This window comes from Dermochelys coriacea, chromosome 1 (assembly GCF_009764565.3).
Source record: "Dermochelys coriacea isolate rDerCor1 chromosome 1, rDerCor1.pri.v4, whole genome shotgun sequence".
Taxonomy (NCBI): Eukaryota; Metazoa; Chordata; order Testudines; family Dermochelyidae; genus Dermochelys; species Dermochelys coriacea.
In genome coordinates, this window is record NC_050068.2 from 260,520,764 (window position 1) to 260,545,328 (window position 24,565).

At 41.6% G+C, this 24,565-nt stretch overlaps 1 protein-coding gene across 16 annotated transcripts in view; it reads left to right on the plus strand.

Annotated features, from left to right (window-relative positions):
* TNRC6B (trinucleotide repeat containing adaptor 6B) overlaps positions 1-24,565 on the plus strand; it is a 239,845-nt gene that overhangs the window by 102,422 nt on the left and 112,858 nt on the right. For 4 of the 16 annotated variants that reach the window (XM_038415515.2, XM_038415524.2, XM_043502019.1 and 1 more), the window contains exon 1: positions 446-664. The exons of 9 other annotated variants lie outside the window; for them this stretch is intronic. In XM_038415515.2, coding sequence (XP_038271443.1) covers positions 660-664 — 5 coding nt within the window. In that variant the 5' untranslated portion in view covers positions 446-659. Of the gene's footprint in view, positions 1-443; positions 665-24,565 lie in introns of those variants that run through there. 3 more of the 16 variants (XM_038415483.2, XM_038415494.2, XM_043502008.1) reach the window with 1 other exon arrangement.

The window sequence follows — 24,565 nt, forward strand, 5'->3', positions numbered from 1 at the left end:
GTGAGGGAGCAGACAGCAACTGCTGGGGCCATGTGCCCCAAAGTCCGGTACAGAAGACTGAATATTGTTGTTGGAAACTTAATTTTTGCATTTCATGTCTTAACTTTTCATCGGTGCAAGCTTAATGTTACATTAACATAATTAGATGGTTTAATTTGTAGCTAGTGTAAAAAAAAATCCAACTATGCTTTTATTTAGTTCTATCCCCTGATCTACTGGATAAAATCTTGTTTCTGTGTACTACTCTTGCATGATAAATAGATGAGAAATAATGCAGATGGAAAGTATGCTACAGCAGCATTACACTATTGAGGGAAAGCAGTGCACTGCGAAGTAGTCTTTTAGGTGCAAAAAAGGCTGCTTTCCCTTTAAAATTGTAGCATTCCACCTTCCTTTTCTTGATTGACAGCCTGCCCCAAGTCACATGACCTGCCTCTATTTGAAGGTCACAAAAAGCTTCTTCCTTTAGAGAGACAGAGGGGAGAGAGAGCTCAAGAGGGAGAGAGTGAGTTCAAGCCAAAATGGCCGACAGAGTCTCTGCTTGTTTCTGAACATTTAAAATTGAAAAAACATATACAGAAATCATTCTTGGATCTCTTTTCATTTCCATTTCTACCTTGTATGCCTCAACTCGCTGGATTTAAGCACTGCTGCACTTTATGAGGTTAGTAGCATATTTCAGCTATTTTTTAACCTATTGATAGATTATATGTGGATCTTGTCTGACCGTTTCATCTGTGGTGTTGCACGGTGATGTTTGTCTGGCATAAACACTTGCTTCAGACGATTGTGAATCAGTGTGCTCTTACATCTAATGCACTTTAACAAGATTTTATGATTTGAAAAGCTGTGGCAGAAGTGTTTTGAAACATTTGAAAGGATTTGATTGCAATTTAAATACATTTATATGCAAATTACATAATTTTTCTGTTTTCCAAACAAGTGAGAGTGCTAGGGATTATTGAAAATCCTGTGGTGTTTAAACAGGCTTCTCTTCTCCTTCCGCCCCCCAAGCGATTTTCTCCCCCAAGAACCTGAAGCTCTTAAATCTGCTGCAAAAATTTGCATAAATATAAATGGGTTTGCATTCTTTCTACTGCTAGGGCCGACAAGGGGAGTGGGGGACGAGTGTTTTTACTAGGCCATACTTGCCATAAAGATGTAAAAACTAAAATGATGCATCAGTATGTTTTAAATATTGGGGTTGGGGAGTGAGTACTGGGAGGTTTAGGATTTGGAGGATTCCTGTGCTTGAAAGCCTCCTGTGCAAAATGTGCATCAGCGCTCACCCTCTCTTGCATGCTTGCACTCCTCTTTTTTTCTCTGTCTTGTGCCGCCGCTCCCCCCGCTTTGCAACCAGAGGTGTTTTTATTTTGGTCTTTGTTGGGAACAAATGGTATTGCCCTATAAACATGGCATTTAGAGTTCAAACCAGTCAGTCATGCTAGCTTAGTCTCAGTTTAGAAGTAGTCTTTCTAACCCCCTGCTCCCTGAGAGAGCTCCCCTTTATTGCACATCACAAATTTTAGTCCAAAAAAATTTTACCAAACCTTTTTTTTAAGGTGTTTATATACACATTTGAGATATGGGACTATAGTTTTTTTTTTTTTTTTTTTTTGGCAGGATGCTTGTTTCATATCCAGTAGGAAATGACCATTTACATACATATTAAGACATGCAGTTCAAGAGCTGTCGTCTTCAGATTTTGCATTGTTGAAAATTAAATCTTAATTGATTTTTACATCTTCTCCAGAACCAAGCAGAAGAGTAAAGGGAAATAACTGTAAATCTTGCTTTCTGGGAACAGCCCCCTCCCCCTGCATTGTAAGAGTGTGATGTAATGCTCCTTTTCGTGGAGTGGAAGAAATAAGACAAAGTAGTTTTTGCTGTGGTCGTGTACATTCTCCCCGCGCTCCCTTCTTTCTGAGAGGCCTTGTACTCTGTGTGTGACATATTTTTGAAGTCTGCTGGTTAGGCAGCAGATTACTGTAGGGACAATCGCATCCAGTTAATCTGAATCCATTTTCAGACACTAATTTAAAAAAAAACCAACTAATTATATTCAACAAGTCAAAGATGAAAACCTTCTCTAATAGGGGATCACCATGTATATCTTTTCTGAGCCCACATTTGCATGGTCAGAGCACAAACTGAATAGGCAAACCTGAATGTATTTGACAGAAAAACATCTTCATTTTTTCTGGTTTCATTCCAGTACATTATCACATGAGACTCTCTCCTGGGATAGGAGACAGTTCAAAATATAACAGAAAAGAGCTAGAATGTCTAGGAATTTGGAGGGGCAGGCTGTTCAGTAATAAGTTAGAGTAGGATATGTATGTTCATTAGGAAAATAAACTTTATTCTGAGTTGGAGGAGTGTGTCTGTGTCGCTAAAAATAGTTTTACTTGTGGGGTTCATTAGAGGGTGGGTGCTGTTGGATGACTTAGTTCAATAACAAGTAACCCTAAGTGGAAGAGAATGTTAATGAACTGAAGGTGAATTCCATCTTCTGCTATGTGCATGTGTGTAAGAATCTCCTCTAACTGTGACCTGATGCTAAGAGATAGGGAAATATGGGCTTAAATCTGTTTTTGTTAGCACGATCTTGTGTGCTAATGAAGATATTACTGTAATCAAAATCCAATTAATACATCTGTTGCTTAGGCCAATTCAACTAGTCTTTAGAGAAATATGTTAAAAAAATTGTGGAAATCATTTTTTAAGTAAAAATACCAGCTTGAGTATTTCATATGGTATTTGCTGTGGTCATTGGATGGTTGGCCTTGGGAGGAAGGAGAAACATGGACTTGGTTCTGGTTTGCTAATGGCACTGTAGTTGGCCTTGTGTTTGCTGCATATTTTTATTTCACTTTATTCGTTATGCCATTTGATAATGTGTAATATATACATGTTACCTATCGTGTCTAATTCATCATGGTAGTACACTGGCTGAAAAACAGCAGGCTGTTTTCCAGTCTTGACTGCTCTTCAAGACTGCAGTAGATTGGCCTGGATAGGACAGATGGGAGCAAAATTTGGAAGTAGCAGTGACCACAGCATATAGGATGTGAACTCCTGCCTAGGTGTATGTCCTTGAAGATGCACTGTGAATAAGGGCTTTAAAAGGGCTTTTCTTTTTCCTCTTGACAAACATGAACGGATGGCAGTGTAAACCTTTTTTTTCCACCAAATGCATCCAATGAAGTGAGCTGTAGCTCACAAAAGCTTATGCTCTAATAAATTTGTTAGTCTCTAAGGTGCCATAAGTACTCCTTTTCTTTTAGTGTAAACCTTTTAAGTGTTTTGACCAAACAGGACCTAGAATAGGATACACAGGTTACTTTGCAAGCTGCAAAATCCCAGCCACCATGTTGGAGTCTTACTTCCAGAGGAGAGAGGAAACATATCAAGCTTTTACTGGTGTGGGTGGGGGAATTGACCTGGACAATTCTCCATATTGTTAGTGTTCAAATATGCTTTTGCAATACAAAAGGAAAATTTAAAATTATTTCAGATCAATCTGAGGGAGTCCCCTCAGGAGGCATACATCCAAGGTTTCAGCCACAAGCTTATGTACTTAGTAGTAGCGCTTTTTTTTTTTTTTTTTTTTTAAGTGGTGGCAGTGTCTACAAAACTATCTCTATTGGTCATTTATTGACATTCCCTTTTTAATTATTGCAGATATCTGTAGCAATTGGAAAGTCCCTTCCCAAAACAGACTCACAACTTTAATAATGATTTTTTGGGGGGGCAAGGGGGCAGGGTGAAGGAGGTAAGATCAGGTTTCAATGAATTTGGAAAGTGGCAGTAGTGGTTTTGAACATAGCAAAAATAAATAAAAGCCATTTGGTAGGCCTCGTCTGCTGGCAACTTTTCTTTCTTTACTACTGTAAAGAATTTCCAAGACTCTGCTGCTTAATTGAGGAAAGGAAGTGTGCTGCTTCCAAAAGAGTCAGTTCAAGTTGGCAGTAATCTGTTGCCCGTCCTCAATGTCTTCAACTTAGTGAAGCTTCAAAGAGAGATACTTGCAAGTGGCTGGCTGAGACAAATCTTCATTCAAAACTCTGTTAGGGGATTATGCCTGGGTATTTGAATCTCAGCTTTGTAGCCTTCCTAAAAGTTTGTAAGTTTAGTGTGTACCCTTAAAGACTAGAGGCCAGATTTTTTCCCAGTGGGAGTTAGGCAACTAGGTGCCCTTAAATCTCAAGCACCTCGGTGCCCAATTTCCATTGGGAAAAATCCAGCCCATAGTCTTTAGGGGTATCGACACTATTAAAAACCTGCTGGTGGCCCATGTTGGCTGACTCAGGCTCGGAGGCTGTTTAATTGTGATGTAGATGTTTGGGCTCTGGGACACCGCAAGTGGGGAGAGTCCCAGAGCTTGGTCTCCAGCCTGAGCCCAAATGTCCACACCACAGTTAAATAGCCCCATAGTTCAGTTCCTTGGCACTGGCCTGCCGCAGGTTTTTAATTGCAGTGTAGACATGCCCAAAGAGAGACAAACCTCATGGATCAGTTGCTAGCAGAAGAAGACTTTTTTTAAAGCACTTAGTGCCTAATTCTCATCAATTTAAATGAGTTAGGTGCTTTAGAAAATCCTACTAAGGACCTACTTGCATTTTTAAGTGCTTACATACATTTTGAAAATCTGGCCTTAACTGCTGAATTATAGTTCAGTAGGTAGACATTAACGCGTGTTGAGGTGAATATCCAGATTTACAGATCTGAAAGGTTAAAAAAAAAAGTTGAGTATTTACTTCATGGAACAATAAATATTGCTGATCACTGAAGCCTGAAGTCAGTGTTTTATTACATATACTATATCCTGAATATTTTAATCAGAACTATATGCAAGTCTCTTCATGACCATGAAATTCTTAAGGGTAATAGGTTTTTAAAAAATAACATTTTAAATAAGAATGGAATTAGATGTCCAGAAAAAAAAATTGACTTCCAAGCCAATTGGAATACAGTTAGTTTGATGGGTTAATTTTGTTCTAAATCTCAGTGTTGTTGATCTTTTGAAGTAGTAAGACATTAAGAACTTGGTGATTTATCTCATGCATTTTTTGAAAATGATGAGCTAAGATGTTCTTGTATGGTATGTAATAAATCCAACGTTACTCATCTCATTTTTTTTCTTTGGGGTGCTACTGTTTATTATTATTATATATTATTGATCTTAGTGACCGAAAACTAGCTATCTGAAGTCAGGTGTCTAAATTGCACTTAAGGCTAACTGGTTCCCTTTTTGGCAGTTCAAAGACAGAGGCCAAGGACTGGATGGTCTTGGAGACCAAACTTTCATCTCATTCATCGTGATAGTGGTGCCATAACAATGTATAAGACATTTTTGGGGGTATTGAGTGGCTCTTACACAGCCATAACTGGTTTCCTCTTCTGTTGGCAGAGAACTTAAGGCCCAGGTATGAACTGGAAGAGCTGGATTCTAGTTCTGCCTCTACCACAAATTCTGTATGCTTTTGAGCAAGTTAACTTTATGTGCCTTGGTTTCCCCATCTGCAAAATTAGAAGAGGTACATTATTTATAAAGTGCTTGAGAACCTAGGATGGAAAATACCATAAGTACAAAGCACTTATAGAAGTTAAAATGATAATATTAAATTGGGGGTAGATTCTATAAATTGAATTTGAGTTTGCAGTGCACTGTGGTCATAAAAAGGCAGTGCAGTGTTAGGCTGCAAATACATAGTTACATGCCAGTAGGGAGGTAGTTCTCTTTTCTAGATGGTGTTTGTGAGTCTGCCTTTTGAATACTGTAAAGTTCAGACTATTTGAATAGCAGAAAGATGAGGATGAGCTGGAGGGAGTTAAGAGAAGAGTAACAAAAAATATAGCAGAGACTGATCTAGCAACAAAGATTTAAAAGAGATAACATTTTATATATATAAATTAAACCTACAAGTAGTGAAGTGTATAAACTCTAGGGGAGCAATGAATTGTTTAGTCAAAGTAAAAATATCAGGAAACAATTTGTAACTGTGTTACTGCGGATCACAAGGCTGTATACTCTATAGTTAAGGCTATTAATCTATTTCCATAATAACCCACTATTTTCACATGTTCATAACTTAGCAAAGTGTTTATGGCTTATTACAACAAACTGTTTTCTACTAACCCCCCATCTTGTTCTAATACTACTGGGTTGTTAAGGGGCCATTTCACCTTGAATAGTCCCTTAGAATATGTGCTAACTACTTATGTTATAAACTATCTGTTTGACCTTGTATTTAGCTCTGACACTCGGATTACTTTTCTCAGACCTGTGGAAAAACACTATGTAGCTTGAAAGTTTCTCACTGACAGAAGTTGGTCCAATAAAAGATATTACCTCACCTACCTTGTCTCTGTAATAGCTCAGCACGCACATTTTGATATGATATTGTCAGTGCTTTGACTCTATGAAATAAAGTCGGAGTGAAATCCCTTTGTGTGTCTGAATTAGGTTTTCTTTCCCCTCTTCATTTCTCCCTTTGTCTTTAGTTGAAATACAATTAGAACCTTTCTTTAAGTACTGCTACAGGAAGAACATTTGAAACTGGAAACGTGATATAGACTTGGTTCTCAAAGAAGAGGAGTGCCTTTACATGATGTGGGTGGGTTGAGAAGCAGGAAGGGGATAAAAATTAAATTGATGGAAAAATCATTTCATAAGAGTTTATTAGTGGAGCTTAGTAAGGCACCACCTCTTTGTAATGTCACAGTAGCTTTGGCCCCAATCCTGGACATGCCTAAGTATATGTACAACTTAATACACATGAGTAGTCCCACTGAAAGTCAGTGTATAAAATTTATGCATGTGCTTATGTCTTTGCAGTTTTGGTGCCATGTTGTCTACTAAGCCTGACGGACATATATCCAGCTGTTTGTTGAGAGTATCCAGTTTTGAGAGCTCATTCTTAATCTTTCCCAGTGTGCTGTATAGGATGTTGATCAGGTGGTTTCGCAGTTTCTTTGAGAGTGTGTGGCATAATCTCTCGGCATATATCCGTATAACTGTGTTGCTCGGAAGTGTGAAAAATCCACACCCCTGAGTGATGTAATTATACTGACACCCACCCCTTCCCCCCATGTAAACAGCGCTTTGTCTACAGGAGAGGTGGATTAACTACACAGACTGGAGAACATAAGAATGGCCATACTTGGTCAGACCAAAGGTCCATCCAGCCCAGTATCCTGTCTACCGACAGTGGCCAATGCAAGGTGTCCCAGAGGGAGTGAACCTAACAGGTAATGATCAAGTGATCTCTCTCCTGCCATTCGTCTCCACCCTCTGACAAACAGAGGCTAGGGACACCATTCCTTACCCATCCTGGCTAATAGCCATTAATGGACTTAACCTCCATGAATTTATCCAGTTCTCTTTTAAACCCTGTTATAGTCCTAGCCTTCACAACTTCCTCAGGCAAGGAGTTTCACAGGTTGACACTGCACTGAGTGAAGAAGAACTTCCTTTTATTTGTTTTAAACCTGCTGCCCATTAATTTCATTTGGTGGCCTTTAGTTCTTATATTATGGGAACAAGTAAATAACTTTTCCTTATTCGCTTTCTCCACACCACTCATGATTTTATAGACCTCTATCATATTCCCCCCTGAGTCTCCTCTTTTCCCAGCTGAAAATTTCTAGCCTCTTTAATCTCTCCTCATATGGGACCCATTCCAAACCCCTAATCATTTTAGTTGCCCTTTTCTGACCCTTTTTTAGTGGCAGTATATCTTTTTTGAGATGATGGGACCACGTCTGTATGCAGTGTTCAAGATGTGGCCGTACCATAGATTTATATAAGGGCAATAAGATATTCTGTCTTATTTTCTATCTTTTTTTTTTTAATGATTCCTAACATCCCATTTGCTTTTTTTGACTGCCGCTGCACGGCTGTCTTCATAGAACTATCCACGATGACTCCAAGATCTTTCTCCTGATTAGTTGTAGCTAAATTAGCCCCCATCATATTGTATGTATAGTTGGGGTTATTTTTTCCAATGTGCATTACTGTACATTTATCCACATTAAATTTCATTTGCCATTTTGTTTCCTAATCACTTAGTTTGGTGAGACCTTTTTGAAGTTCTTCACAGTCTGTTTTGGTCTTAACCATCTTGATCAGTTTAGTATCATCTGCAAATTTTGCCACCTCACTGTATACCCCTTTCTTCAGATCAATTATGAATAAGTTGAATAGGATTGGTCCTAAGACTGACCCTTGGGGAACACCATTAGTTACCTCTCTCCCTTCTGAAAATTTACCATTTATTCCTACCCTTTGTTCCTTGTCTTTTAACCAGTTCACAATTCATGAAAGGATCTTCCTCTTATCCCATGACAACTTAATTTACATAAGAGCCTTTGGTAAGGCACCTTGTCCAAGGCTTTCTGGAAATCTAAGTATACTATGTCCACTGAATTCCCCCTTGTCCACATATTTGTTGACCCCCTCAAAGAACTCTAATAGATTAATAAAACATGATCTCCCTTTACAGAAACCATGTTGACTTTTGCCCAACAATTTATGTTCTTCTATGTGTCTGACAGTTTTATTCTTTACTATTGTTTCAACTAATTTGCCTGGTACTGACGTTAGACTTACCGGTCTGTAATTGCCGGGATCACCTCTAGAGCCCTTCTTAAATATTGGCGTAACATTAGCTATCTTCCAGTCATTGGGTACATTAGCTGATTTAAAGGACAGGTTAAAAACCATAGTTAATAGTTCCGCAGTTTCACATTTGAGTTCTTTCATAACTCTTGGGTGAATGCCATCTGGTCCCTGGACTTGTTACTGTTAAGTTTCTCAATTACTTCCAAAACCTTCTCTAGTGACACTTCAATCTGTGACAATTCCTCAGATTTATCACCTACAAAAGATAGCTCAGGTTTGGGAATCTCCATAACATCCTCAGCCATGAAGACTGAAGCAAAGAATTCATTTAGTTTTTCTGCGATGACTTTATTATCTTTTAAGTGCTCCTTTTGTATCTCGATCGTCCAGGTCCCCACTGGTTGTTTAGCAGGCTTTCTGCTTCTGATGTACTTAAAAAAAACTTACTACCTTTTGAGTTTTTGGCTAGCTGTTCTTCAAACTCCTTTTTTGGCTTTTCTTATTACATTTTTACATTTAATTTGGCAGTGTTTATGCTCCTTTCTATTTACCTCACTAGGATTTGACTTCCACTTTTTAAAAGATGCCTTTTTATCTCTCACTGCTTCTTTTACATGGTTGTTAAGCCACGGTGGCTCTTTTTTTAGTTCTTTTATTATGTTTTTTATTTTGGGATATACATTTTAAGTTGAGCCTCTATTATGGTGTCTTTGAAAAGTGTCCATGCAGCTTGCAGGGATTTCACTCTAGTCACTATGCCTTTTATTTTCTATTTAATTAACCTCCTCATTTTTGCATAGTTCCCCTTTCTGAAATTAAATGCCAGTGTTGGGCTGTTGAGGTGTTCTTCCCACCACAGGAATGTTAAATATTATTATATTATGATCACTATTTCCAAGCGGTCCTATTATAGTTACCTCTTGGACCAGATCCTGCGCTTCACTCAGGACTAGATTGAGAGTTGCCTGTCCCCTTGTGGGTTCCTGTACCAGCTGCTCCAAGAAGCAGTCATTTAAAGTATCGAGAAATTTTGTCTCTGCATTTCATCCTGAGGTGACATGTACCCAGTAAATTTGGGGATAATTGAAATCCCCCACTATTATTATTGAGGTTTTTTTTTTTTTTTTAAAATTTTGATAGCCTTTCTAATTTCTCTTAGCATTTCATCGTCACTATCGCTGTCCTGGTCAGGTGGTCGATAATAGATCCCTACTGTTGTATTCTTATTAGAGCATGGAATTACTATCCATAGAGATTCTATGGAAAATGTGGATTCCTTTAAGATTTTTATTTCATTTGATTCTACATTTTCTTTCACATATAGTGCCACTTCCCCCCCCCCCACACACACACAACCTGTTCTGTCCTTGCCTTATATTTTGTACCCCAGAATGATTGTGTCCCATTGATTGTCCTCACTCCACCAGGTTTCTGTGATGCCTATTATATCAATATTCTTGTTTAACACAAGGCACTGTAGTTCACTCATTTTATTATTAAGACTTCTAGCAATTGTGTACAAGCACTTTAAAAACTTGTCAGTGTTTATTTGTCTGCCCTTTTTCTGATGTGTCAGATTCTTTATGTAAATGTTTCTCGTCTGATCTGGCCCATACTTTATCCTCTTCCATCCTCTCCTCCTGACTAAAATCTAGAGAAGCTCTATTAATAGACTGTCCTCCAAGAGAAGTTTCTGTCCGATCCATGTGCGCCTCTGCAGCAATCAGCTTTCTCCCATCTTAGTTTAAGAACTGCTCTGCAACCTTTTTAATGTTAAGTGCCAGCAGTCTGGATCCACTTTGGTTTAGGTGGAGCCCATCCTTCCTGTATAGGTTCCCCCATCCCAAAAGTTTCCCCCGTTCCTAATAAATCTAAACCCCTCCTCTCTATACCATCGTCTCATCCACGCATTGAGACTCTGAAGCGCTGCCTGCCTACCTGGCCCTGTGCGTGGAACTGGAAGCATTTCTGAGAATGCCACCATAAAGGTCCTGGATTTCAGTCTCTTTCCTATCAGCCTAAACTTGTCCTCCAGGACGTCTCTCCTACCCTTCCCTATGTCATTGGTACCTACATGTACCACAACCACCGGCTCCTCCCCAGCACTACACATAAGTCTATCTAGATGCCTCAAGAGATCCGCAACCTTCGCACCAGGCAGGCAAGTCACCATACAGTTCTCCTGGTCATCACAAACCCAGCTATCTATTTTTCTAATGATTGAAACTCTCATTACTAAACCTGCCTTTTCCTAATGACTGGAGTTCCCTCCCCCAGAGAGGTAACCTCAGTGTGAGAGGATACCCCAACATCATCTGTAAGGGGGGTCCCAACTATGGGAAGGTTTTCCTCTATTTCCATTGACAGCTCTCCTTCTCTGGGCCTTTCATCCTCCTTAACAGCGCAGGGGCTGTCTGACTGGAAGTGGGACAAATCTAGTGTGTTCCGGAAAGCCTCATCAACATACCTCTCTGTCTCCCTTAGCTCCTCCAGTTCTGCCACCCTGGCCTCCAAAGCACATACATGGTCTCTGAGGGCCAGGAACTCCTTGCACCAAATGCACACATATGCCACCCGCCCACAGGGCAGATAATCATACATGCTACACCAAGTGCAATAAACAGGATAGCCCCCACTCTGCTGCTGGGCTTCTGCTTGCATTCTCTCCTACAGCTACCTAGGTTAACGATAAGGTTTTTGTTTAAATCAAGAAGTTTTGATTATAGTTTAGTTTAAAGGTTTTACAGAATGGCAAGTGTACCTCACCCCCTTTTCACTCCCTTCTTGAAACTCCCTGATAGCGGTCCCTGGTTGCTTGCTCACTGCTTTATAAAGCCCTGGCCTTCTTGATAGCCCCACCCCCTGACTAAGGCTCAGCCAGTGAACAGGCTTCTAGATTTCAAACCTTGTTTAGAAGCTCTCAGTTTCCAACTGCCGGCCACAGCACATGATTCTTCAAACAAACAACAGGCAGACAAACACAAGCTCAGCACACAGCAAGTAACCCCCAAACACAAACACACACTACAGACAGCCACTTACCCAAAGAGTCCCGTATTTGCTCCTCCTTCACCTGGTGAACTCCCTCTCGAAACTCCCTGTTAGCGGTCCCTGTTCACAAAGCGTAGGAGTGTCTGCGTAGGAGTGTCTTTAAGTGCTACAGTGGTACAACTGCATCAGTGCAACTGTGCTGATGCAGCGTTTTAAGTGTAGACCTGTCCAGAGACAGGGACTGCTGCTCTCCCTCAAAAGGGACAAGCCGTTTAACAGTAATGATTTACACGAAGAAGGTTGCAAAAGTCTCATTTTTGTGTGTGTGTGTGTGTGTGTGTGTGTGTAGTCTTGTGTTTATAGACACGTGCATTAGTATCCTCTAAAGGCACTGCGTTAAGTCAGGGACAGTAGAAAACCTCTGTTGCCAAAAAAAAAAGTGCATCCTTCAGTCGTAGTTTCTGCAAACTTCGTTGCTTTCTGAAACTTTTGCTGACTTCTAAGCTTTTTTTTAAAAAGTGACAAAGAAAAAAGCATTTCCTGTAATGAATGCATGGCAGTAAAATATAAATTGACAGAAAACTTTCCATCTAAACACGAACAGCATCAAAGATTAAGATGTACTATACTCATTTCAGTAAGGTATGAACTTCACAGCCTAATTTGGATAAATTTAGATGCTAACATTATTAAGGATAGACAGTTTATTTACGTTTTTATTAATACACAATTAGAAATGAATTATTTTTTTAAAAAAAATCCTGTTCATGTACTGTGATGTTTACTCAAGTTAAAATAACAAATCATGGAATACAGCAGCATAATTTTCTTGGTCATTTTGCTTGTACATAGGTACTTTTGAAATTTTTACCCCTAAGTGACTTACTGGCTTAAGTCTCTGAGACATAAGCTCCAAAGTCACATAGGCAGAAATGTTATCTTCTGTTTTTATTTTTTTCCTGTCAAAATATGCAGCTGGTTATATTGCTTTTTATAATTAAATAGTATTATATAAATTGTTCTCGATGTGCAACATGATAGAATTAATCTTGCTATTGGAACCTTAATCTTAGTGTTTGCATATTTGATTGTTTGTTTGTGCTTTTAATTGTGCAATGCTTAATGTTATGTTACATTCAATAGCCTGTGTTAATAATACTCTTTATATCTATTCAAATATAAAATAATCTCTTTTGGGAAGTTGGTGGAGGCACTTAAAAATGTACTGGACAAAATACTAGAGCATATACCACGAGGCCCAATCCTGTGTTGATAGATGAATGGACAAGGTCTGATAAGTCTTTTTACTAAGTCAGAATTCAGTATGATTGTGCTCTGCTTTTGTAGAACAGACACTTTTTTGAATAACTCATTTGGTCACAATATACAGCTGAAGCCCAGTACTTTATTGTAGCAAAATGTCTAATTCACTGAAGCGTTGCAGTAAACCTTCAATAGTGCTACGTGCCCTATTGGAGAGGGTATGATTTTAAATGGAAATGAAGGCTTTTGCCTTTATTTGCTTCATCTAGATGTATAAAGAATGATAGTTTTCCCCTTCCCAATATACAATTTTTGTGCTGCTTTTTTAAAAAAAAAAATCATTAATGTCAAGTATTGTCTGCCTTTCTAAAAAGGAAGGAAGGTGTGTATTGGATCTTTCAGCTTTTCTATGAATCCCTAGAGAATTTTTCTCAAGTGTTCTAGTTAAAAAGATGTAATGTCATATTAATAGTCTGAATAAAAAACATTTCTGCTCTCCATTAGGTTTCCCATCCTTGGTACTTGAGTTGTCATAATCCTACTCTTTCTCCAGTTGATTGTAGAATCTTCCAGGGTAGACGAGATTTACATTTTTAATGTTTAAAAAAAAAAAAGTAGAAAAGTTGTATAAATGAGGGGAGAGAGACACACATACGGGGAATGTCTAGATTAGGGATTTCATATTTTTAAAAAATTGCACAAACTCTCTCCTGTCGGCATAGAGCATTTTCACTGGACGCACTATAGCAGCATTGGTGCAGCTGCACCGCTGTAGCACTTCTAGTGTAGACTAGCCTGAAGACATAGCCTGCGTCTATTGATGTAGCTAACATAATTTGGAAAGGTGGTTTTCCTACACCGACAGAGGAACTACTGTTGGTGTCGACTCTATCTACATTAGGGGGTGCTATGCCAGCATAACTGTGCAGGTCTAGGCTTCATAGTATAGACACAGCCAAGGTAAAACCATAATGAGGACAATGTACTTGTAGTTTTTAATAGGAGTTAGCAGGTTCAGATAAACACTAGAAGGTAGTCTGGGTTTATCTTGACCTAATTCCTGTTAAAACTACAACTACCTTGTCTTCACTAGGATTTTACCTTGTGTTAGTTTAATGTATGGTAGCTAACATCTTTTTTGTAGTGAAGGTCTTCGTGTAGACTTGGGTAACGCCTTTTCTGCCCCCCCTCACCCGAAAAGAAAAGGTATACTTAATGCACATTAACTATCCCACTGTAAAATCCTAGTGGAGACAAAGTGCAGGTAACTTTTACTGTGATGTAGCTCGTAGAGTTCAACACTATTACCTTACTCATGCCGGCCTTGCAGTTGACCCCTTCTAACTATGTCAGTAGAAACTAACTGTGCCTTTTCTCCATTAGGATTTTCCAGTGAGATAAGTAACCTGCATTAGTTATCTTGGTGTGAAACCACACACACACACACACTCTTCCACATCTTTTTTTTGGCAACGAAGACACATCCTGATTTAAATTCCTTTAAAAAAAATAGTATTAGTTGGTCATGGTATCAGGGGAACCAGAACTGGAGGGAAGAGGCAGGAGGGCCATGCCCTGCCCTTTTAGAAGTGGGAGGGCCATGCCTGTTCACTTTTTAACATGGGCATAGTTTGAGGGGCAGGAAGCTGCATTTCCTTCCCAAACTGCAAGCCTCAGGCATGCATAGAGCAGCGCTGTCAGGGGCTGTGCTTTGTGGTGGAGGAGCTGATAGTGGGGGAGCTGATCACCCTATGAAGCACAGCCCCTGCTAGTGGCACCAGCCTCTTCCTGGTGGGGGTGCTGAGGTGGGCCTTAGCCCCCGTGTTCCATGTGACCCAGTCCTACTCAGTGGCCCCACCCCTGTTCCCCCTGAGGCCCCACGTCCTGCCCAGACTGGAAGCCCCAAACTCTCCACCAGCCCTGGTCAGTGCACCCCAGAGGGTGGGTACATGGGCCGGGGGCTGCTCTCAGGACCCCCACCCAGGGTAGGTGGAATGTCCAGAGCTCCCAACAGCAGCCCAGGCTCCCTGGGCAGCTCTTCCCACTGCTCTTCTCTGACTTCCAGCCTGGTCAGGGATGGAGTCTTGGGGGAAAGAGGAGGAGCAGGGGGCAGGGCCACGGAGGGGACATGTCCTCATGCCACCTCCCTCCTCCCATCTACTAGGGTTCCAGCACTCCTGCTTGTTATATTTCAGGTCTGGTCTAAATACAGACTTGCACCTGTTTAATTTAAAAAACAAACAAAACAAACAAAAACATGCGCAAACAGGGGTTTACACTTGTTTAATTAAAGTAGCTTCTTAATCAACTAAAGTTAAGTTGAAATAAGAGTGTTCAATCTAGTCTTATTCAAATGTCTTAGATTAAACCTGTGCAACTCTACATGAGGACAAGCCCTTCGTGCATAATATTTTAAAATTCTGTAAATTTTATTTGTCAAAATAACGCTATATAATCACACCAGTTTCAGTTGTTTTGGTAATTTATTTCAAAATACCTGTCAACAAGTATGTCTGTTACAATACAGACATGCACAAAATTTTCCCCCAAGAGTAGAGTGTTTAAAGAGACCCCTACGACAACCCAGTTCCTATGTCTTTGCCCCCTACCATCCCAGAGCCCAGCTGGGGGGCCAGACATTCATATCCCTTACCCCACAGAGGCAAGCTGCAGGCTCCCTTTGCCCCCGGCCCAGACACTCACCCATCCCCCAGAGGCCAGCTGTGGGGCCCCCCAGCCCATACACACTCTCCCCCTTCTCTCCCAAGCCCAGCCATGGCCCCCCCCTGCGCAGACACACTCACCTTCTACTCCCTAGAGCCTAGGGATCCAGAGGGAGAAACAGCCCGATGCTGGGTTTCCTTCGTGCCACTGCCTCCTTCCTTCAGGGTGTGCTGCAAACTGCAGCTGCTGGGAACCATCCAGGTCCCTCCCTCTCCCCCTGGCCTTGTCTTCTATTTGTGAGCTGGGCTTTGCTGGGTCCAGCGGCCCCTAGTGGTGGCCAATATTGCTGCGGCCCATTTCGGGAGGGGGAGAATAATTTCTGCAAAATTCTGCATTGCACAGTGGTGCAGAATTCCCCCAGGAGTAAGGGAGTCTCTGGCACTTCTTCCTTTCTGGGGCAAAAACTTTGTTTGGGGTAGGTTTTCTAAATTGTATAGGGGTTTTTGTGGTTGTTGGAGTATTTTAGGTAGAAGCATTTGGTCTGAAAATTTACAGCAAAATGAAATAACATTGGGTGCATCTCAGCGTTTAAAACCTTGTCAAGGATTAGTCAAGTCATTTTGATGACCGAAGGGAGTTCCTTCCCATGTGAAGCCTCTTTAGTCCCAGGCTCCAGATGTGAAGTAGGTTTTGCTTTTTCAGTAGCCACTCGGATCTTTCTGTCGTAAAGTGCCCTCTTTCTGAAAGTTGTTAATGTGGTTATGTGCAAATGCATGGTCAGGAATTTCTCCTAAGATATTACCACAGAGTCTGCTTTAGTGGCTAAAAATCCCAAAATAAATACTTTACCCTTGGAAATAATTTTCCTTTTAACAGTGGAAAATAACAGAAATGTCAAGTAGTTCCAAAAAGAAATCCAAGCATTGAAACTTTTTTTAAAAAAATAAGTATTTTGCATTCCTGAGGGATGAAGTACTTTGGAGGGGAGAAGAGGTCCAATGATCACTCAGCACCTTATGATTTTGGTATGATGAGTAAGTAGTACATCTCACTGCCTGTTCAGGAGGAACTATTATTGAATGACAGTGATAAGCTTTGAGACCATATTTGAAACTTTTCACCACCATTTAAAAAAAAAAAATTGGTGGTGATGTTAAACTGAACAATAAACATGTCTCCTACTCCTGTGTTTTAGCCTCCAAGTAATTGTGCCAAACTGAAAACATTTTCTGCACCAGTTTCCCTTTCAGTTTATCAGCTGTTTTAGTTTTTACAAGTCCCCAGTTCTCTTTGGTTGTGGCTTCAGAAAGCATTTGAACCGATGTCTGAAAGGTTTATTACAGAGGTTTGTGCTGTATGTCACATTAACTTTGTTTTGGTGGTTCTTGCATTAAAAACAAAGCAATTTCCCTTATATTTACCTATATTATTAGTGGTTGTATTATGCAATAATTAAAATATATGGACAAATGTTATGTAAACCAAGGAAGAAATGCTGCTGATAGAGCCTGTTGGAACAGGCATCAATATAGGATCTGCAGAGGAATTCTATTTTAAAGTGAAAATTTGTGATAAACATTTTGGTTCTTGACTGTTCAAATGATACTCTGATATAGTGAGACATAGACCATAAGGGAGCTAGTAGCAGATCCTTGATCCTGAGTTACTCAGCCCCATCACCAACTAGAACAGGAGTTCTAATTTGTTCCTGTGGTGGAGTAGGTGCAGTAGAACTCTGTTCTGTCACATCCCCTTCCTCTCCCTGTGCCAGAAGTGCATGGGGTAACTTGTGTAGAAGGCAGCAGTGCTGCCTCTGCCAGCTTTATGTTGGTGGAGACCTCCCCTACAAGGAGAATTCTCTGCTGGCCCTCTCTGGCCACTTTACTTTGTGCCTCTTATGTAGCCCAAGTTGACTAAGGGTATGGCTATACTGGAAACTTCAAAGCACTCCCACATGGGAGCACTTTGAAGTGCTAGTGTGGTTGCGCGCGAGCGCTGGGACAGAGCTCTCCCAGCGCTCCTGGTAATCCACCTCCATGAGGGGATTAGCTCAGAGCGCTGGGAGCGTGGCAATAAAAGTTAGTGCTATAAAATGTAAGTGTAGACAAGCCCATCATGTACCTGGGAATCCCGCCTTGTATCAGTAGTTTCAAATGTAAAATATTGCCTCTTGGGACAATTAATCATAATCCCATGACGTGTCCATTACAAAACCATGCTAAATCTCTTTGTAAAGTGATCAGCACTTTTGTCTAGTTAAAACAATGATAGCACAACTTGCTGAATGGTTTCTTGGAAAGATTGAAGTTTCACACTGAAAACACAGCAAGATGACATTGTAAGATGATAAATCAGATTCAAGATTTTGGTGTTTGAAGGGCTTTCCTTCTAGCAGGAAATCATCTCCCACACTGGCTTATGCATTCTAACCTTCTGTTTAATATAGCAACAAAGAGTTGAGCTGCTTTTACTCTGAGCCACCTTTCTTAAAGAGGATAGAGGATTTATCTGAACAGATTAAAGGGTTACATCTTAGAATAGTGGATACCTTATTATCCTGCTGGTAGCTGAATAACACTTTTTACAGTTAAGAAATAAATAAAATTGCACATTTTACAGTTACTCTGCTGATGACTAGAAATGGGTAGAAGTAAATTAGATGTAGAGGGAAATCTTCAGATGCAAGGTGGACTGTAACCTTGTCAATTAAGACCTAGACCAGGGGTCGGCAACCTTTCCGAAGTGGTGTGCCGAGTCTTCATTTATTCACTTTAATTTAAGGTTTTGCGTGCCAGTAATAAATGTTAACGTTTTAGAAAGCCTCTCTCTATAGGTCTATATATTGTAACTAAACTGTTCTATGTAAAGTAAACAAGGTTTTCAAAATGTTTAAGAAGCTTCATTTAAAATTAAATTAAAATGCTGATCTTATGCAGCTGGCCCACTCAGCCTGCTGCCAGCCTGGGGTTCCGTTCACCTAGGACAGCAGAAGGCTGAGCAGGACCTGCGGCCGGGACCCCGGCTGGCAAGGGGCTAGCAGCCAGAACCCCGGGCCAGCAGCAGGCTGAGTGGCTCAGCCCGCTGCCACTCAGTCCACTGATCGGTCTGGGGTTCCATCCGCCGGCTCCTGCCGGCCCCGCTCAGCCTGCTGCCAGTCTGGGATCCCTGCCCTGTTCACATAGAGTGGATACCTACCTTCTCCCTGGTTGTAGCCTATTCTCTTTCTCTCTCTCTCTCTCTCTGCACTGAGCTGAGGGTGGGAGTGCACTGAGTACAGGGCTGGGGGTGAAGGATCAGGTTGGAGGTTGGGGTGTAGGGTCTGGCCAGGAGCTGGAATGAGGGAGGGGGCTCAGGGTTGGGGCAGGAGGTTTGGGTGTGGAGTGCTTACCTGGGCAGCTCCCATTTGGTGTGAGGGTGCAGATGGGAATGGGGGGGTGCAAGAGTCAGGGCATGTGAGGAGGGTGCAGGAGTCAGGGCTGGGGTCATGGGGGGGATGCAGGGGTCAGGGTAGGAGGCTGGGGTGTGGGGGGGTGCAGGGGTCAGGACAGAGGGCTGGGGGTGTGGGCTAGGGTCGTGGGGGTGCTCCCTGCCCTGAGTGGCTCACGGCAGGGCGCTGGAGGGGATATGCCCTGATTCCACCCCCTTTCTCTGCCTCCGCCCCGGAGCAGTGAGCGTGCTGCGGCTCTGCTTCTCCCCCTCCCAGCGCAAGGGCCATCAGCTGATCGGTGGCAGGGAGGGAAAGGAGGAGGTGCAGGAACCCAGCATGCTGGGGGAAGAGGCGGGGGAAGGGGGGAGCTTGGCTGCCTTGCAGCAGCAGCAGCTGGCAGGACCAAGCTTCTTCACCCTGTCTCCGTGGGGGGGCGGAGAAGAACGGGCCCGGGCGGGCAGGATTTTTAATGGCATGCTGCTGTCTGCCAGGGTCCCGGCTGCCAGCCCCGCTCAGCCCACTGCCGGCCTGGGTTTGACATCGGGCTGAGCGGGGCCGGCGGCTGGGACCCGGCAGGCAGCAGCATGCCATTAAAAATTGGCTCATGTGCCATCTTTGGCATGCATGCCATAGTTTGCTGATCCCTGACATAGACTGTTTCATAGTTGGGGACATGCATCATTATCTCCTATATAATTAAAACCTTAATATTTTGATCTACTGATATTTAAAAGTGGAGTATCATCTATTTTCTACTGCTCAGAAAGAGGAAAAAAAATTTTGATTTGCATATTGAAAAGGGGTGCATCTCTAGACTTAAGTATTTCATTGCATATATTTTATGAAGTGATGACAGTTGTAATACAATGCTGTATACCTAATTTTGGCTTCACTGAAGAAAAGCTGTTAATGCAAGCGGTAATGATTACTGAAAAGTATGTAACGGAAAGTCTCCAGAATTACTTTTTTAAATAGTATATTTCATTTATACTTCACTATTAACACTTAGTTCCTCCTGTGTCACTGATGCATTAGGCAGTCCAGTTTCTCTTTTGATTATGGTTGCTAGTAGGTTTTGGTTTGTCTTCCCAGGTGATGCCAGTATGTTCGATATCCCTTTTCTCTGTCGTCTTCTAGTTCATCCTTGGCTTCTGTGCTTTTTCTTTCCTCTACTTTTCTCTTTCCATAGGACATTGTATTCCTGATAAATGTCCAGTTTTTTTTTTCTGAAAATTTCATTGTTGTCTATATCTCACTGTGTTGCTCTTTTCAGAGCAGCAGCCGTGTTAGTCTGTATTTGCAAAAAGAAAAGGAGTACTTGTGGCACCTTAGAGACTAACAAATTTATTAGAGCATAAGCTTTCGTGAGCTACAGCTCACTTCATCGGATGCATTTGGTGGAAAAAACAGAGGGGAGATTTATTTACACACACAGAAAACATAAAACAATGGGTTTATCATACACACTGTACGGAGAGTGATCACTTAAGATAAGCCATCACCAGCAGCAGGGGGGGAAAGGAGGAAAACCTTTCATGGTGACAAGCAAGGTAGGCTAATTCCAGCAGTTAACAAGAATATCAGAGGACCAGTGGGGGGTGGGGTGGGGAGGAGAAATACCATGGGGAAATAGTTTTACTTTGTGTAATGACTCATCCATTCCCAGTCTCTATTCAAGCCTAAGTTAATTGTATCCAGTTTGCAAATTAATTCCAATTCGGCAGTCTCTCGTTGGAGTCTGTTTTTGAACCTTTTTTTGTTGAAGGATAGCCACTCTTAGGTCTGTGATCGAGTGACCAGAGAGATTGAAGAGTTCTCCAACTGGTTTTTGAATGTTATAATTCTTGACGTCTGATTTGTGTCCATTCATTCTTTTACGTAGAGACTGTCCAGTTTGGCCAATGTACATGGCAGAGGGGCATTGCTGGCACATGATGGCATATATCACATTGGTAGATGCGCAGGTGAAGGAGCCTCTGATAGTGTGGCTGATGTGATTAGGCCCTATGATGGTATCCCCTGAATAGATATGTGGACAGAGTTGGCAAATCTGGATTGTGTGTGGATTTTTGGTGCGTGAGCAATGTACTTATACTGATGTAAATTTATAGTGTAGACCTGGCCTTGTATAACAGACTTCCCTCTGTAACGTGTGGAAGGAAAAAGTAAGCTACTAACCTGTGCTTTGTTACAAGAGCTTTGGGCTCCCAGTGGCTGTACTCGCAATGAATTCTGATAAGAATTTCTAGTACCCAGAGTTCCTTGAAGCCCATCAATTGCTTTAATGGAAGTGGTGTATCTGTAAGGTAGCAGGTTGTAATGCCTGGAGCAGGGAACTGGGCCCAGCCTCTCTGGGAAGAGCAACCACTACAGGGCAGGCTTGCTCTGCAGCCCTCCCTCTAAGGGTGGGACCTGGACCCCTTGTTTGGATAAAACTAAATAACATGAAATTCCTGAGAAATTTTTAAAAAATAAAAAAGAATTTCATGGAGTCTGTGCATGTACCCAGGAAGTCTGGTCTCTGTTCAGGACAAATGCTTGAATGATACTGCCAGCTGGATGTATTTGCATTACCTCATTGTCATCCTGCATAAAATGGAAGACTTGCCGAATGGAGAGATAAGAGGCATGTTTTCATTTTCCTTAATTGTTGAGGAGGTTAGTTGCCAGGTAGGAAATCTTGGTGTCGCCTTTGTCTAGGCCCTTTCTAGAGAAAGCCATGCATTAGATATGGTTTTTAGCGTGTGTTTTCCAGTTGTACAATGTGCACAGGCTGTCCCTGTTTAATAATAACTTACACCTTCATGACCCCACACTCAATTCTGTTGCAGTACCTTAGCTCTGGTTTACACAGAGCTTCTCCACAACTTGTTCAGAATGCAGCATCACTTTCTTCATGGGTTGTGGCAATTCTGGCATGCCTGACTTATTGTGGCTGACAGTTACACCTTTGTTCTGTTAGGCCCAACTGACCCTCAAACTTGGTTTAATTTTAATAGGGCATTTTTTACAATAATGTGTTGTGCTTTATTAATTAAATGGCTTTTGCAGTATTTTACAGTAAAGGGGAAAAGAGCCATTTTTAGGAAAAAGGTTTACATTTACTAAAAGATACGCAAGTACTTTAAAGTCTTTAACAGCATCCATGGTACTTTGCCATGCACTTTTCAGGCTGTCCTTGTGTTGAGTTGGGGAGGAGGAAAGAATAATTATTTTAGGACAGGGCGGAGCCTTTGTGATTAGAAACTTATTTTCAAGTCTCCAGTATTCAAAAGCAATAATATTTTTAAAACATTTCTTCTGAAAAATAAGATTATCCAAGCATAGTTGCAACTTCAGTCTGCTGTGCGCATGAGTGTTCAAAGGAAAACTGTTACCACTTTGCCTAGCCTATTAGTCTGAAAGTTCACAGGGAAAGAAGCACTTGTCGCTATGAATAAACTGTTGTCTAAAAACAGTAATTACTTTGGGCATTTTGGAGCCTTATGTAGGATGTGGCCGCCTTGCTACTATGTGATGTAACTTGTGTCAGTGAGAGTTCCCAATGGAGTGTGTTATCCAGGCTCCAGGCATTGGTTTAATAAACCAAAGAAAATATTAAATTTTAGATGATCATTATTATTCAGCCTATTAATATTTACACAGCACAAGGCTCAGAAAAGCCAATAATTAAAATCTTGAATAAACTATTAAATGGATTTTTAGAAAGTTTTTAATTACAATTAGCATTTCTGTGCCTAGTGCTAGAGGCAGCCATCTTGCTGAAAAGCTGTCATTTGTAACACTGACTGTCAGATTATGTGTACATTTGGAGAAGAGAGGATGATGCTCTGTTTCTAGAATTAAATGTTTCCAGCATTTCAGTGGACTGCTTTCTCTAACTGAAATGCTGAAAATATAGTTCTACTCTGAAAAGTGACTCTGTAACTATACGACATGCTGGTCAGTGTTTTTGCCTCTATTTCTCCATATTAAATGTGTTCAGTTTACAGGTAAAAAGATGCTTTTCTGACTGGTACACCTTCAGAGTCAACATAGACCTTGAGCAGGGTTGGGCAAACTTTTTGGCCTGAGGGTCACATCAGGGTGCAAAACTGTATGGAGGGCTGGGTAGGGAAGGCTGTGTCTCCCCAAACAGCCTGGCCCCTGCCCCCATCCTCCCTCCCACTTCCCGCCCCCTCAACCCATCCAACTCCCCCACTCCTTGTCCTCTGACTGCCCCTTCCCGGGACCACCTCCCCCATCTAAGCCCCCTGCTCCCCGTTCCCTGACTGCCCCCTGGAATCCCCTGTCCCATATCCAATCCTCCAACTCCCTTACCATACCGCTCAGAGCAGCATGTCTGTCCGCTGCACTGCCCGGCCGGAGCCAGACGCGATGCCCTGCATGAGCAGGCAGCCCAGAGTGCTGCCCGCATGGTAGAGTTGTTGTAAGGGAGGGGGGAAAGTGGGGGAGAGGCTGGGGGCTAGCTTCCCAGTCCAGGAGCTCAGGGGCCAGGCAGGACGGTCCCGTGGGCCGTAGTTTGCCCAATTCTGACCTTGAGACTCAAGTATGGTCCTTTCCTTCGCAAACCTCATTACCAATAATAAAGGTTTGGTAGTTCAGATTAGACACTTGGTGATGCCTTCAACAGGGTTACACAGGTAAGTGCATAGTTTGATGAACAGAAAGCAATAGAATCCACTTCCTTCCCTCTTAGTTCTGATGGCTCTGCAAGGCTGCCAGGAGTAAAAACAGAACTAAAATCTGCAGCTATGATTTTACATACATACAGAGAGCAGTTCTGCTGTGTAGCAAATGCATTTTATCTTGGTTACTTTTTAGAGTTGTACTACACTCAGTATTCTGGGCTTTTGACTAATTTTTTTTTAATTTCAGTGATCTTTGGTGAGTGTGTGTATATAGTTGAGTAATTTCTGTAGCAGGTTGGCTGTGGATATGAAGGCGTGTGGAAGGCATAGAAGCTCTGACTGCTTGACTGGTGATGGGTGAATGTTTGTCTGTATCTTTTTGTAAAATAAGCTTGTATTTTGGTCTCGCTCCTTTTCTTCATTTTGGATGCAGATATCAAGTTCTGCCAGGAGAAGGATTTTGCAACTGATGAGTTGCTAGTTTAATTAGTCTGAAAATGGAGCATGTGATTGAACACGTTAAGAGATGCATCACTTTCACCTTGGAGACCTAGATTTATATTTGGACCATGTCTCAACCTATTATTGTTTACCAGCATCACAATGCTACCAAATAACTTGGCATGAATGTCATTTTCTTCTAAGGAGAGTTCTTGGATAAGAATAGCAGGAATTTTGCAGGTCAAGTTTGACTATGTTGGCAGAACTGTGTCCTGTATGTGGAGGAAGCTCCAACTTCCATAGTGTCTGCCAGAGAGCACTGACGAAAGCTAGACGGACAGTCTCACATTGCTGAAGTTTGCCAGACTTTTAAATTTGTGTGTTAATAAAAGGTAGTACTGCTTACACCAAAATATTTGAGTATTGGCTCTTTACCTAGTTCTGATGCAGTGTTCCTCAGGTCAGGAGCAGTGGACTTGGAGTTGGGGCATGGTCAGTTTCTTGCTTTTCTAATTGACTAGT